The following is a 17157-nucleotide window of genomic DNA, read 5'->3' as shown; positions in this document are numbered from 1 at the left end:
CATTCTAAAAGATCTACATTTTTGTACTCCACTCTCCCACATTTTGTGATTTTTTTTTTTTTAATTTATTTATTTTTGCCTGTGTTGGGTCTTCGTTTCTGTGCGAGGGCTTTCTCTAGTTGCGGCAAGCGGGGGCCACTCTTCATCGTGTTGCGCGGGCCTCTCACTATCGTGGCCTCTCGTTGCAGAGCACAAGCCCCAGACGCGCAGGCTCAGTAGTTGTGGCTCACGGGCCCAGTCGCTCCGCAGCATGTGGGATCCTCCCAGACCAGGGCTTGAACCCGTGTCCCCTGCATTGGCAGGCAGATTCTCAACCGCTGCGCCACCAGGGAAGCCCCACATTTTGTGATTTTTGATGTTCTGTTTTACATCTTCATACTTATTCTTTTGCTGTTAATTGTAGTTATAATTGCTTTTACAAAAAAAATTTTTTTTTGCTTTTTAATCTATGTACTGGCCTATTTAAGTGATCTTCAATCCTTTTACATATTTGCTTCTCCTATTGTGATTTTTTCCTTTCCAATAGATTCTTGCTTCTTTTCTAGAGAAAGAAGAAGACCCTTCTTCTTCAATATTTAGAGAAGACCCTTCCATATTTCTTTTAGGGTAGGTTTAGTGTTGCTCTATTCTTTTAGTTTTTTCTTTGAGAAATTCTTTATCTCTCATTCTATTCTAAGTGATAATCTTGCTGGGTAGAGTATCCTAGGTTGAAGGTTTTTCCCTTTCAGGACTTTGAATATATCATGCCACTTCCTAGAAGTGGTGAACATTGCATTCATAACTTACCAATGCCGTAAACCTAACTAATAAGCATAGATTTTGCAAGAGGCTAAGCTGTTCTGTCTGAAAGCCTAATTGATTTTTAAGCAAAATTTACTGGAAACAATTTTATTAGACATATTCCACAATTTTTTCATCTCCTCTTATATAAAAGAAATACTAAGATACTGACTTATTTAGGTTGAGCTACTTATTATGCCAGAGAGTGATTAAAATGGGGTATTTACAGGTCAGCATCTCTACACTTCACATCAGAAACTTAGCCACATAATTATCTAGCATCTAATTTTTGCAAGATTCTGTGCTACAGTCTACACAAGTAAAGAGCTACTTTTGTCCCTAAGGGGCCAAAAGTCCACTTGGGTAATGAGAAAAACTTTACATGAAAGCAAAATCTAAGGGCTATAAATAAATGAGTCTTCAAAGGAATAAGTGATTACTTCCAGCCAGAGGGGAACACAGGGTCCCCATAAGAGTGGGTTTTGAGCTAGGCTTAATGAGGCAGGTGGACATTTGTTAGTTGGAAAACAAGAGGTGAAGAAGCATCAATTCAAAACAAAAGGGGGATACAGCTAAAGGTACAATTTGTCTGGTTTTTGGTCCTCTTTTCTTCTTCATAATATTGGGCTTTAGGCCAAAGTTTATGTTTGGTTTCAATACTGAGTTCCATGATTTCTAGACCTTAACAAAGGACCCATGGCTTCCAATGTGACCTGTTGATGCAATTAAGGAAGGTAATGAGAGGTTCTGGTGCATAATCTTGCTCCCGACTTGGTAAAAAGTAGCTTTTGTTTGTTTTGTGTTTTGTTTTCTACCTGGAGTTGTGTTAGAGAGCATCTGGTATGCATTTAAGATATCAACAGTGCGGAATTCCCACCACTAAAGAAGTTGGCAGGACCTGTTTCCTGTTAGACATTACGATATGAACATGCCTATGCCTGTGGCTGTGTTGGACCTTCATTTCTCTTTCAAAGAATCACCTTCTATCCCCTCCATTTAGCAGTTACCAAGAGATGAAGAGGAACTAGTTTTTGGTAGACCTCCAGATCATGCTGGCAACAGGGAGAAATGTATTCACATTTAGAATAGTGTAGTGACCAAGCACTTGAATTCTGAAGCCAGGCTGCCTACATTCATTTCTTCATTCTACCACCTTACTGCTGGGTGATATGGGGTAAATTACTTAACCTCTCTGGTCCCTTGTTTTCTTGATCTGTAAAATAGGAAAAACACAGATACTGCCACAAGAGATGACTGTGAGAATTAAGTGAGTTATTAGAAAGTATTTAGAAGAGATCCTGGAACACAGTAAGCACTAACTGGTAGATGTTAACATTCACATTGTTGATATTCATTGAGGGCATATGCCAGATGTCATATACAGATATGTTAAAATATTGGGACATTAACCCAGTTAATCCTAAAAATACGCTGCAAATCAGACAGAATCAGCCCCATCTTACTTGGGAGAAAATATTCTAGAGAGGTTAAATAACTAACTTCTTCAGGCCACATTGTTCTCACTGCCAGAGATGGGAGCCAACCCAGACCTTTCAGGTTGCAAATCATGTGTCCTAGCCCTGACACCACGCTGCCTCCTAGTCACTTTTTTTTTGGCTTTGGTCTATCAAACCTAGGCCTCTTGCATGGAAGGCAGGGGTTCCTCTATCACTGCCCACCTCAGCTGGATGACTTGGGGCCAGAGGACAGAAGGGAAGGTGACTCAGTGAAACTTCAAGGGAGCCTGCCTCCCTCTTTCCCATGACAACTGTCTAAATCACCACCAGGCCATTTCTATTCTGAAATGGACAATCAAAACTGTCATTTTATTATGTTGGGTCAGGGGCAATAGCACTGTTGCATCTCTTCTTCAATTCTAAAACTTGGGGGCAATTTGATCTACTCCAAAGCAGTGAAATAGCAAAGGTGCTTCATAGCACTGTAGTGCAATAACTGCCTTCCCCACTCTGTTACAAGCTTCTTTAAGTGCTCTCCCTTTTTCATCCTCCCCTGGGAGCCAGTCCAGTATAAGATGCAATGAGTGTTTATTAAGTAAAAATGCTTCCCTGCGGGGGGGTGGAAGTGGTGGTGGGATGAATTGGGAGATTGGGATTGACATGTATACACTGATGTGTATAAAATGGATGACTAATAAGAACCTGCTGTATAAAAAAATAAATAAAATAAAATTCAAAAATTCTAAAAAAAAAAATGCTTCCCTGCATTGCTAAGTTAGCATACTCTATGAACTGTTGTGACCAGAAATGCTGAGTCTAAAGGTCGTGTTCAGTGATATTTGAAGACATGCTGGCAATCACGTGCAGGCCCAGACAATGCCAGTGTGATCAACTCCTGAGACGGAGGTGGGTCTGTCACACACCCTGGAGATTGGGGTGTTGTATGGGCTTCAGTGCCATCACCCCGATGGTTGAATATGCCCTTGGTGTCTGTCCCCTGCTTCCTGAGGCAACCTGGTTGGAGCTCTGGGTACCACTAGCTGCTCTCAGAAACTTGCTTGTCCTGGCCACTAAACTGGTCCAAGGAGATGGACCAGAACAACTGCTTCTCCTCCTGTTGCTGACCCAGGGTGCTGACCCCATGCAAGAGGTGAGAAAGCAGAAGGCAACCTGAGTAGGGGGCAAGGAGGTTACTCAGGGGGTTGCTTGGGTCCTGAATAAAGGAAAACACCCTGCGAATAATTAAACATTTGGTAATAAATTATTTTCAAAACATGTTCCCAAAGGGCCACACATGAATACGAATGGGCTTCTATGGACCCACTGAACCTACTGCTGAACTGAATCTCCTTGGTAACCAGAAAGCAACTTACCATGCACGAGTCAACTGTGCCAGACTCATAGCCGGCACAGATCATCCGGGTGGTGATGGTCTTCGTGTCAAAGTAGGACTGACACTGCCCCAGAGAAATAATGCGGACTTCTCCCTCTTGCAGCTTAACAGGCACTGGATGTTTGTTTAAAAAGAAGAAGAAATAAAATATATGAGGGTAAAACGACTCAAAACTGAGGCTAGCCAAATATGAGATGATAACATCTTTATGCCAAGAAAACCATGCTCTTAAAATGTCATTTCAAAGACGAAGCTCATTTGGAATCAGAATTTTCCAATAATTATAAGTGCTGACAGCAATCATTTAATCAAACCCCTTCATTTTGTTTGTTAGTGAGAAAATTGAGGCACAGACTGGTAAAGTAACCTGGCTCATGCTTTCCCTCTCTTATTATGTGTGGCAACATAAACAATAGCTACTACAGTGAAAAGGAAAATCATCAAGCCAGAGCGCTGCTCCAGGTGGGAGGCTGCCAGCTCTGTGACAGTTCAACATGTGAGCCCTGCTCTGCTTAAGTTCAGACTGCCTGTTCAGACTAACAGAGGGAGGGCTGCCCTATCCTTGGTTTGAACAACGTGTCTCATCATGTGCTACAGTAGCCATCATCTGAGGTCAGAACCTTGAATCCTAGAGGATACGTCGGAGAGATGTCGAAAGGGAAAAGCCATCCCTTAATGTCAGCAGAGAGAACATGTGAATTTCATCTTGCTCCGAAGTTCTCACAGAATAACAATGTATTTCTCAAAGCCAGCAGCAAGAATCTCTCATTGTTCAGCCATTCTACAAAACATACACACTGTTCTCCTTTTAGATAGTGATGGTGAAGCAGCGTACATGTACAGGGTACCTTAATGGAAGAAAGAATACGTTTTCCAATACGTTTGGAAAAATCAGTGCAATGCAGACAGTGGAAGTTCCCCAAGTTGTCGAAAGAATGGCAAAAAGAACCATCGCTAATGTTTACTGGGTACCCACAGTGGGCCAGGCTCCTGCACTCAGCATTCTCTGGGCCTATTTTCTTTAATCTTTACAATAATCCTGTGAGTTAGACAGTTGCTATATTTTTTCCATTTTATAGTAAGCTAGAAGGTGGTGTAGTCAGTGTCAATCAGATCTTTTCAATGAACTCAGACCCTTGCTCTTCCTACTACATTATATACGTGGTATGTGCCATATGTCACACTATTGCTCTGAGTTTAATGTGGATATTGGGAACAATACTAGTAGAGGCAATATAGATTCTGCTCTCATATACACAAAACTAACTATAGCTTTTAAAAACCAAGATAAGCAGGCATGGTGACATCATATGTCTGACATTGCCTTTATTTCTTACATGTTAGCTTTTCAGAAGTCATTGAATTACTACTGTCTAGTTACTTTTTTCTTTTTATTCTCAGTTGATCGTATAGAAAAGAAACTCAGCTTAGCTCAAAACTTCACTAAATTTCAGGAAAAACAATGGTCCTTCAAATTGGCAGTTGCTAAGACAGATAACAGGACACAGATATATATCATCATCCCTGAGAGCTGCAGTACTACACCTGATATAGTTGGCATGGTCAGTGCCTACCATTAAAGAAAATATCTCATCGATTAAATTCTTATTCTAAACCTTTAATAAGTCAAGCAAAATGAGAGAGTCCTTTATGGGCGGCTGAGAGTCAGCAGTACAAATTTTTTAATTTCTATACGTTTTATTTTTTGAAATCATCTAAGAACCCAAACTATTTAAATTAATTTGAATAGGCAAATAGCTAACCAGTTTTCCTTCTAGAGAGACTTACAGGCTGTGTTACCGACGTTGATAGGACCAAATCATAACAAAGAGTTGGAAATGGGACCGTCCAGCTTGACTGCAGAAGAGGAACTACCTAACTGCTAGACAGAGGCTCCGAGTGACTTTGCCTGAAGTGAGTGCAAATCACCAATGGAAACAATGCAAGGGAGGATGACTTGATAGGTCTCATCTTGCGTGCCAGCTCTAAAACATCAGTAGTGGCTCCCTGGAGAAAGACTGAGATGTGGAGAAGGATTTCTGAGGTTGTATCTGGGCTTGGCAGGTTTAAGTGCATGGTGAAGTATTGACATCTATGATTTGCATGGAAGGGAGAGTGACACGTAATGCTAAGTATCTGTGGCTCTACTTTTGTAAGTGAAAATGGGAAATGATTGCCAAAGGCCAGGAAGTACCCTATTGTTTTCCAGTTACAAGCTGAAAGGCTCCTGAGGATCCGGACTTACTTTTGTTGCCCATGTGTCCCCAGCCTGTGATATAGCAGTAAGTATCAGGTTCTAACGACTGCTCTGGGCTGGGTAAGCAGACGGGCCGGACGTAGCTCGTTTCATCGATGTCTTCGCTTAGCTCCACTATGCTGATGTCATAGTCCACCACTGCTCGACTGTAGCGAGGATGCAGGATGATGGTTTTCACGAGGCGCATCTGCATGAACGTTGATGGGTGGTCTAGATTATTGATGCCAAACACCACTTTCCAAACGGCAGCATTCTCTCTCCTAAAATAATAATTCAAGAGCTATTGGCATCTTAAGCTCAGATTTATCTTTTAAAATTTACATTTTATTTTTAAAATATTTATTTATGTAAATAACGGCTCTCTGCATGCCCATCTCCCACGTATTCATATAAGAAGCATTTATATAACCCCTGAGCAATTTGCAAATATTGCACTGTTGTGGAAAGCAAAGCCCATGCTTCCTGAATGGCGATATTCTGGAAAATAACACTTGTTCGCTTTGAAAGGCAGGCAGCGTAGTTAATACTTGCTTCGTTGAGTGGGAAGGATGACGAAAAGACGTGAAGAGAAAAGAGACAAGAGAAAAAAATGAAAGAGAATGAAAAGCTGAGGCTAAGAGATCCCTCCAAGAGGGAGCCAGGGCTTCAGAAATGTCAAGTTTTCAGGGAAGGCTTCTGAAAATTTCAAGCTAGGGGCTTAAAAAGGCCACCCACAACTTCTAATGGGCAGTCTTAGACTTCATTGTTTTTGAACACTTGTCAGCAATAGTCTAGTCAATTCCACCTTAAAACACTTTTCCACTCGACTTCCAGGACTCTACAAGCTCCAGAATTTCCTCCCATCTCTGGGGCCCCTTCCTCTCTGTCTTCTCTGCTGGATCCTCCTCCTCTGCTCTCAGTGTCTATATTGAAGTGCCCCAGGCCGCTGCCTTCAGTCTTCTCATTCTACACTCACCCCCTTGAAGATTTCACCTAGTCCAATGGCTTTAAATGCCACCCATAGCCTTGTACCTCCCAAACATATATCTCCAGCTCCATCCTCTCCCTTGAGCTGCAGACTTGTACATCCAATTATCCACTCACATATTTGCTTGGATGTTTGATACTGGCTAAGATTTATGAGTGCTGTGTATGTGGCAATGTTCTAAGCATTCAGAATTCATTCTACAGTTATTTAATATTTATAGCCACCAGTTATGCAGTTGAATCATCTCTCTTATACCCAACATTGATTGCATCAGAAAGTCTTCACTACTCTGCTTTCAAATATATCCTGAATCTTGTTGTTTCTTCCTCTGCCACCACTACAATCCTAATCTAAGCTACTCTCATCTCCCAAATGGTGGCCCTTCTTCTACTCTTCGCCCCTATAACCCATTCTCCTCACAGTTGCAGAGTGATCATTTTAAAAATAAAATTAGATCAAATTCATTTTCTGCTCATAATTCTCCAAGGACTTTGAATCACACTCAAGACAGACTGTAGACTCCTATCCATGGCCTTTGAGGCCCCACATGACCTGCTCCATTCGAACCCCAGGGACTTTCTATTTTTGGACATGCCAAGGACATCCACAGCTCAGGACTCTTCCCTTTCTGTTCTCTCGGCTCTCACGTGGCTCCCACATTTATTCCTTCTCTTTACCCAGGTCCCAGCTCAAACATCACCACCTCAAAGCTGTCCTCCGTGACTGCCCAGTCTAGCCTTTACCCCATCACTCTCTACTCTTGACCCAGCTTTAATTTTTGTCTCACAGCACTCGTTGATACCAATGACGATATACTTCTTTGTCTGTTCTGTGTCTGGCCCCCAGACTGTAAGTTCTGGGAAGGCAGGGACTTGGCTGGTATTCCCAGGACCTAGTACCTGGCATACATTGGGTTCTTAACATGTACTTGTTTAATGATAGTTCAACAGATGATGTTTCAAAACGTTTATTAGTGGCCAACTCCAACCACCTAAGCAAGGTCTATTCATCACCATTGCCTCCACCTCCTCCTCCATTCTCAGTTTCTCTTCCTCTATAGTGGGCCAGGACCGAAGGTGTGGGCATTTAGTTGACCACAGTGTTGGAATGCGGAGCTTTTATTGTAGATACTCCCTTACACTGTGGTGACATGTCAGCCATGCCATCACTGTCCTCATTTGCAAGCTTGCCCAACTAACATAAGCTGATCTGACCAGCTAGACCAGTTGTTTTCCAACCCAGGCTGAATACTGAATCACCTGAGGAGCTTTCAAATACTGATTTTCTGGGCATCATCCCGTATCAACTGAAAGTTGGGCTGGGGTCTGGGAATTGGTATTTTTAAGAGCTCCCTAGGGAGTCTCTGACAAAAACCCACCCACCCTCTTTTTCTCCTTGGCACGTCGTTCTTCACCATTTTCTCATGCATAGAAAAAATTCAAAACGCTGAGATTTTAGGAGGGTTAGGAAAAAGTATGCAAGGCCAACATTCAACTTGTTTTTAGCATTGCTGGGTTCTTAGACTAGATTCTACTAACAGAGTCCTCTATACAGTCCACACATTCTATCCTTTTTCCATTGTAAAAAAAAATAATTTTAGGTCTATCAAAATTGATGTCATATGGAAGCAACCTAAGTGTCCATCAGCAGATGAATGGATAAAGAAGATGTGGTGTATATATATATATATATATGATGGAATACTACTCAGCCATAAAAAAGAATGAGATGTTGTCACTCACAGCCACATGGATAGACTTGGAGGATATTATGCTAAGTGAAATAAGTCAGACAGAGAAAGATAAATACTATATGATATCATTTATGTGTGGAATATAAAAAATAAACTAGTGAATATAACAGAAAAGAAACAGACTCACAGATACAGAGAACAAACTAGTGGTTACCAGAGGGGAGAGGTAAGGGGGGGAGGGGCAAGATAGGAGTGGGGGTTAAGAGACACAAACTGTATAAAATAAATAAGCTACAAGGATATATTGTACAACACGGGGATACAGTCAATTTTTTTATTGAAGTATAGTTGATTTACAATGATTCAGGTGTACAGCAAAGTGATTCATATATATATATATTATATATATATACATATTCTTTATCAGATTTCTTTTCCATTATAGGTTATTACAAGACAGTGAATATAATATCCTGTACTATACAGTAGGTTCTTGTTGTATAGTCAATATTTTATAATAACTATAAATGGAGTATAACCTTTAAAAATTGTGAATCACTATGTTGTACACTTGAAACGTATATAATATTGTACATCAAATATACCTCAATAAAAAAATTGATGTCACTATTTGAAAAAAAAAATATATATAACATCTATATATAGAGAAATATATATATATAGAAATATATCTATAGATATAGATACGGATATAGATATAGAGCTGGGGATTTCAATAATAAGTAAGAAAGACATGATCCCTGCCTATACAAACTTTAGAATTGAGTGAAGATGAACACATAAAGAAACAATTATAATAAAATTCAGGAAGTGCTATCTCATGAACATTACAGGATAAGGTTACAAAGACTATTTTTCATTAAATAAAGCCATCACTCAAAGAACATGCCTTTCTTTCTCTTCCTTCCTTCCTGACTTTGTCTTTCTGTCTTTCTTCCCTCCCTTCCTCCCTTCCTTCTTTCCCTCCCTCCCTCCCTCTCTTCCTTCCTCCCTTCCTCCCTCGCTTCCTCCCTTCCTTCCTTCTTTCCCTCCCTCCCTTTTTTCCCTCCCTCCCTCCCTTCCTTCCTCCCTTCCTTCCTCCCTTCCTCCCTTCCTTCCTCCATTCTTTCCCTCGCTCCCTTTTTTCCCTCCCTCCCTCCCTTCCTTCCTCCCTTCCTTCCTCCCTCCCTCACTTCCTCCCTTCCTTCCTTCCTTCCCTCCCTCCCTCCCTTCTTTCCCTCCCTTCCTCCCTTCCTTCCTTCCTTCCCTCCCTCCCTCCCTTCTTTCCCTCCCTTCCTCCCTCCCTTCCTTCCTTCTTTCCTCCCTTCCTTCCTTCTTTCCCTCCATCCTTTCCTCCCTCCCTTCCTTCCTTCCTTCTTTCCCTCCCTCCTTCCCTCTCCCTGTTCCATTTTTCAGTCTAGAGGAGTAAGTACATAACCATCTGATAAATTCAATACTCACTTGAGATTCTATTGTTTAAGATATTTGAAATCAAACAATTATTGATTTCAAATGGCTACCTATTTAATAGCTTCTTGCCTCGAATCAGAGCTACTAAATTTTGGTTTCAAAAAAAATACTCATCTATCTGCTTAAATCACAAGCAGTATGACAAACAGTATGCAGTTGAACACTGCAAATTATTGGTAACAAAATGAAATAGTGTAAACTTTTTGGACTTAATTACGATATTGGGGTTAATCTAATTCTAACACTAAAACAAGTATCAATAAAACTGCAAAATGTTATTAACTTGTATTCAGTAGCCTGTTGTGACACAAGCTACTGTCCTTATGGCATTAATATCCACCAAAAGCAAAAAAAAAAAAAAAAATACAGGAAATTCACATACTTTTTTATATTCAGTAAGGAAATTGTTCTGTTTTCTTTTTTGTTATAAGAGGGAAAATAAAGTCTCATTAAATGTTTTTTCCCAAGTCTGGCAAAAACCAGGAAAAACAATAACCTGTTGTTCAAAAGGGGTACATGAAGTGAGGGAGATGTGTATAAATGGTATATTGGTATATTAAGCATGTTCTAGAAAGAATGAGTCACCCCCATCTGGGTGGAAGCAAAAAGAGGAAAGAAGACTTAGGGCTACATGAAGGCCACATGAATCTAGTTTCAGTAAAAAGTACCCAGTAGAGGAACACATAGGAACAAGCTATGTTCATGTGGCCATTTTAGTGAAGAGTAAATTGGACTACAAAGATAAAAAGCCAAGTATAGCAGGTGAAAATCTTCAGCATCAAGGGGATTTTTTTCTCAGTGCTGTCAGACTTCAAAGCAACAGCAAGGAGAACTGGTGCATCCTTAAAGAAGATTGTGCAAAGATCCTCAGGCTCTGAGAGTGAGGAAGCAGGCAAGGTGAAGCCAGGTGAAAATCCACCAGTAACAATAAAAGTGGCTGAGGAAGATGTTAAGAGACCTTTTTCTCCTTTCATTCTTGCTCTACATAGTATTTCATTACCAGAAATTCTTTTAATTTGCTTCATGTTTATACTCCTGTTTTAATGATGAATATACATTATAGATAATGTTGAGATAATATGATTTCAACTTCTAATTCTTCAATTATCACTCTCGAGAGAAAACACAGCTACTTATACACCTCAGATGCATTATGACATCCAGGGAAGTTTATACATAATTGAAGGCACAATGTCTCTGGACACAATAACCAGTTTCAGTTTGTAATTTGCCACACTCAGCTCTAGTTTAGACATAAATTTGCCACATTTTCACTTAATTCAGCTGGCCAGGTTTAGAGATTTTCTTCTATCTTTATCTTTTCTTAAGAGCACAAAAATTTCCCTTTTTTCACCCTGTCTGATTTTACTTTGAATAACTTATATTTACTATTTATCTTTTTTCAGAAAATAAAATTAATATTTATAATTAACCCCTGTGATAGAAATCACTATTTTACAAGACTTACTCCAGAAATGGCACACCCATGTGGTGACTTGGGAGTAATTTGAAATTTACCATATCTGCACTAAGTAAAGAAATATCACACAAAAGCATCATTTCTGTTCTACAAATCTTAGGAACCTCTTACTTTTAATATTGCATCTGCCCTTGGTATGTTGAAAGAATTCTCTCTAACACATGCAGTGAATAGATTCTAGAATGGGATGACCACAACGTAAATGCATAAAGGGGCCGAGTATAAGTCAGTAAGTAGTGGGTGTCAGACCACAAGACTTGCCCATCTCGAGGGCCATCTGCCTCTCAGCTCCTGCTGATGGCTGTCGTATTGGAGTATCCAGTGTGAACTGACCTTCTGATTGTTTCAGGAAAGCCAAAGTTCTGGATTTTAGGTAAAGTATACACAGTTTGAACTGCTGGCTAAAGTTTTTAAATGTATCTAACAAGCAAAAGAGATCAGAGCTGGATTCTTCTTTTAGTATAAAATCTCTATAGTTTCCAAGTATTTCTACATATCAATTCAATCATCTTCTCACCAATTATGAGGTATAAATAGGAATGCTTACTCCATTTTAGAGAAGATAAAGCAGTGACTCAGAGCAGATTAGTGACTCATCTAAAATCACAGAGATACTAAGTGATGGTAGCAGGCCAGAAAGCCAGTCCTTTAAACCCCTACACCACAACCTTTATACTAAACTTCTCTGAAACAAAGAGAAGGGTCCACAGGTATCAACACAAGAATCAGGTATTGGCCACAGAGTGGAAAGCATGCAGGATGAGTGGAGACTGACTGATGAGTGATAGGATGGCAGATAGAAGGAAGATACCTTCTCTTTCCTGAATGTATCCCCCAGATATGATGGGGAACTAGCCGCCAGTAATGAAATTACAGAAAGTGAGCAATTCTATTATCCCAGGGTCCAAAAAAGCTAGAGAAGGGGATAGTCAGATACACATCCTAGAGCTTAGAGAATCAGATTTAAGAATGTTTCGGAAAAAAGATAGGACAATGTGTCCAGACACTCTTAAAACAAGTACAGCTAAACAGAGATGGGAGAGTTTGAGTTCCAAATTCTGATTTACCATCACAAATGACTGCAGTAAGAAAATGAAGAATCATCCAAAAAGTAAATGTTACAACATAAGAATCTCAGAGCTTTCAAACTGGAAAGTTTATCACAGAACAGTGGCAAGAAACTGTAGCAATTGTCAAAAAGTCTTAGTCACAGAACCCTCCTACACTGTTGGTGGGAATGTAAATTGGTACAGCCACTACAGAGAGGAAAATGGAGGTTCCTTAAGAAACTAAAAATAGAGCTACCATATGATCCTGTAGTTTCACTCCTGGACATATATGCAGAGAAAACCATAATTTGAAAAGATACATGCACCCCAACATTCATTGCAGCACTATTTACAATAGCCAAGACATGGAAGCAACCTAAATGTCCATTGACAGATGAATGGATAAAGAAGATGTGGTATGTATATATATATATATATATATATATATACAATGGAATATTACTCAGCCATAAAAAAGAATGAAATAATGCCATTTGCAGCAACATGGATGGACCAAGAGATTATCATACTAAATAAAGTCAGAGAAAGACAAATATATGATATCACTTATATATGGAATCTAAAAAAAATGGTACAAATGAACTTATATACAAAACAGAAATAGACGTACAGACATAGAAAACAAACTTATGGTTATGAAGGGGGAAAGGGGGGAAGGAATAAATTAGGAGTTTGGGATTAACATATACACATTACTATATATAAAAAGATAACCAACAAGGACCTACTGTATAGCACAGGGAACTAAACTCATTATTTTGTAATAACCTATAATGGAAAAGAATCTGAAAATCTACATCTATATATATAACTGAATCACTTTGCTGTATACCTGAAACTAACACAACACTGTAAATCAACTGCACTTCAATAAATTTTTTTTTTTTGTGGCCATGCTGTGTGGTTTGCAGGATCTTAGCTTCCTGACCAGGGATCGAACCTGGGGCCCCGGTAACCACTGGACCACCAGGGAATTCCCTATACTTCAATCAATCAATCAGTCAATAGAAAAAAAGCAGGAAAAATAAAAATGGCTTCTCAGCAAAATTATGTGTGGGAAGAACAAGATGAGGATTTCTATCTGGGGCAAATAATTTAATATTAGTAGTCAACTAAGACAAAGCTGAACTATTTGAACTTTCCTTTACTTCTAATATCTCCATTCAAGGAGAATGGTCTTCAGGCAACATCCAAAAGATTCATCTTCCATGTGATAAAACGTATAAGTGCTTAATACATTGAAATGTTGAGTTGATGTCTGGTCTAAGATATGGGAGGGGTCAGTAAAAGATCACTGACCTTCTGCAGAGGAGTTAACATTTCTAGTTCCAGACAAATTATAGTCCTAACTACTAAAAGAGCTACAGATGTCATCACTAACACCGAGAAGGGGCTGGTTAGTCAGTTAACAAATATTTGATTGGTTGCTATATTCCTTGCTGAAAGAAATGAAAATACAAGGCGAGGAAGACAGACAGGGTTCATGCCCTCATAGAGCTTTCATCCTGGGCTAGCCAAATATATATATAAACAAATAAGATTATCTCTGGTAATTAGGAGGGAAAAAAAATAGGATAATGTGATAGAGAGATGACTGATTGGAGGGGGGTCATTTTAGCTAGGATGGTTAGGGCAGGCCTTTGACAAAGTGACACTTAATTTGAGACTTGAATGAGGGGAAGGAGGCAATTTTGTGACTCCATAGGAGGGTTCCATACTGCAGAAGCAGCAAGTAGAAAAGTCCTAAGGCAGGAATGAGATTGGGGGATTTCAGGGACAGAAAGGCTACATGTTTGGAGACCAATGAGTGATGAGAGAATAGGGGGAGATGCAAAGAGGTAGGACTAGATATTTAAAGGCTATGATAAGAAATCTTATTCTTGTTACAATGAGAACCTGTTGTACAGTTTTAAACAGGTGGTGACATGGTATGATTTACATTTTAGAAAGATCACCATCTCACTGTGTGTAGAATAGACAATAAATGAACGAGAGTAGTCTAAAAAAAAAAACAGATAGGAAACTGTTTTAAAAGTTGTTATGGATTGATTGTGTCCCCCTGCAAAATTCATATATTGAAATCCTAATCCCCAATACATCAGAACAAGATCTTATTTGGAGATAAGGTCTTTACAGAGGTAATCAACTTAAAATGAGGCCAGTATGGTGAGCCCTAATCCAATATGACTGGGTATCCTCATGAAAAGGGGAAACTTGGAGACAGACATGCACACAAAGGGTGAAGATGAAGACAAAGATCAGAATTAGGCTTCTATAGGCCAAGGAATGCCAAAGATTGCCAGCAGAACACCAGAATCCAAGCGAGAGGCATTCTCTCTCACAGCCCTCAGAAGGAACCAACCATCCCAATACCTTGATCTTAGACTTCTAGCCTCCAGAACTGTAAGACAATAAACTTCTGTCAATAAACTTCTTGGCTTGTTGAAGCCACCCAATTTGTGGTACCTTGTTATGGCTGCCCTAGGAAGCTAATACAATAATCCAGACCTGATATGATGGTGGTCTGGATTAGGATTATAGCATAAAGATGATGAGAGGCAGTTGGGTTCAAGCTATATTTTGAAAGAAGATCCTACAGAACTTACTGCTAGAGTAAAAGTGGGAGGAATTAAGGATGACTCCCAGGTTTGGTGTATTAGCAAACCAATGGATAATGATGCCTCTTACTGAGATGCGGCAAGTTTGTGAAGCACACAATTATTTGCTCAGTGGGAGAGATGAGGAATCAAGTTTTGTTCTGGCCATGTAAAGTAGAATGTTTATTACACATTCAAATGGACACTTCATCTAAGCATTTAAATATGTTTGAGGTTGGTGGGTTGGGAGAAAATCTGGGCTGTGCTAGAGATATAAATTTGGAAGTTATGAATAAATATTTGATATTCATATTCGATATTCATATCAACATTTGATATTCATATTTGTTCAAATATAAGGAAGCATTTGAAACTATGTGATTAGATGACTGTAGACAGATAAGAAAGCCAAGAATTAGGTCCTTATCTGATCATGGGCTGCTATAACAAACTACCATAGACTTGGTGGCTTAAACAATTATTTTTCATAGTTGTTGAGGCCCGAAGTCAAAGATTAGGGCACTAGCATGGTCAGGGTCTGGTGAAAATCCCCTTCCTCGTTTACAGATGGTGGTCTTCTTGTTGTATCCTTACACGGCAGAGGGAGAGAGGGCTAGCTTTCTTTCTCTTCTTATAAGGACACTCATCCCAACATGGGTTTCACCCTCATGACCTAATCACCTCCCAAGGGCCCCACCTCCTAATAGCACCTTATTAGGGGTTAGATTTTCAACATGTGGAAATTAGGGGGACACAAATGTGCAATCCATAACACACCTGGAGAACTAAAACATTTAGTGGCCTAAAAGAGAAGCTGCAAAAAAAGAAAGATAAGGGTAGGTCAGTGACATAAGAATTTTTTTTGTTATTTTAAAAGAAAAGTGAAGAAAGTATTTTAAGAAGGATGTAGTAATCAAATACTAGGGAGGGTTACAGTGTTAGAAACTGAAAATCCACCATTGGATTTGGCAAGATGGAAGTCATTAAAGACTTTGGTAAGTATCATTTCTGTAGTGGCCTTGATGACAACCCAACTGGAGTGACCTGAGGGGAATACAGGAAGTGTAAAAATGGAGACAGTGACTGTAGGAAACTCTTTTAGGAGTTTTACTGTGAGTACTAGCCAAAATGGGGCAAGAGTTGAAGAGGGATGTGAAGTCAAGAGAAGGGGGTTTAAGTTGGTGACACTAAGGCATGTTTGCTGAAGGGAATGATCCAGCAAAAAGAGAGAAATTGATGAAAAATAGAAATGATGATTTTAAAATAGTCTTTGATGGAATAAAGACACAGACCTACTAGAGAATGGACTTGAGGATATGGGGAGGGGGAAGGGTAAGCTGGGACGAAGTGAGAGAGTGGTATGGACATATGTACACTACCAAACGTAAAATAGATAGCTAGTGGGAAGCAGCTGCATAGCACAGGGAGATGAGCTCGGTGCTTTGTGACCACCTAGAGGGGTGGAATAGGGAGGGTGGGAGGGAGGGAGACACAAGAGGGAAGAGATATGGGAACATATGTATATGTATAACTGATTCACTTTGTTATAAAGCAGAAACTAACATACCATTGTAAAGCAATTATACTCCAATAGAGATGTTAAAAAAAATAAATGCATCTAAAATAAAGTCTTTGAAAGATGAATGGAAATATGATTGTCCTTAAAAAGGAGCAAGGACACATCCTCCACCATAACTCAAGGGAAAGGAGGGAACGTGGCCAAAGATACAGGTAACTTGTTGGAATTAGGGGTGAGACAAGGCAAAACATATAATGATGTCTATTTTCTTCATAAAGAATGAGGTGAGACCAGTGGAGGGTGAAGGAGATTTGGGGAGAGAGGAGAAGATGTCAAATAGTTGAGGATGGAAAAGTGGCTTTACTGTGAACATATACTGGATGGGTGCCATATTGTTAGATGCTCATTTGAGATTCATGATCATACATTTGACATGAGCTCAGTGTGATATTCGCCAGCGATGACCAGCTGTTC

The 17157-nt window shown here is 39.7% G+C and overlaps 1 protein-coding gene across 1 annotated transcript in view; it reads right to left on the bottom strand.

Annotated features, from left to right (window-relative positions):
• CORIN (corin, serine peptidase) overlaps positions 1–17157 on the bottom strand; it is a 220436-nt gene that overhangs the window by 12740 nt on the left and 190539 nt on the right. The window contains exons 19-20 of the mRNA XM_068542232.1: positions 5876–6147; positions 3611–3744 (exon numbers count right to left, since the gene is read on the bottom strand). Of these exons, the coding sequence (XP_068398333.1) occupies positions 3611–3744; positions 5876–6147 (406 nt within the window). The remainder of the gene's footprint in view (positions 1–3610; positions 3745–5875; positions 6148–17157) is intronic.

The sequence above is a fragment of the Eschrichtius robustus genome, chromosome 4, assembly GCF_028021215.1.
Source record: "Eschrichtius robustus isolate mEscRob2 chromosome 4, mEscRob2.pri, whole genome shotgun sequence".
Lineage (NCBI taxonomy): Eukaryota > Metazoa > Chordata > Mammalia > Artiodactyla > Eschrichtiidae > Eschrichtius > Eschrichtius robustus.
This window is presented reverse-complemented; position numbering and strand designations above follow the sequence as displayed.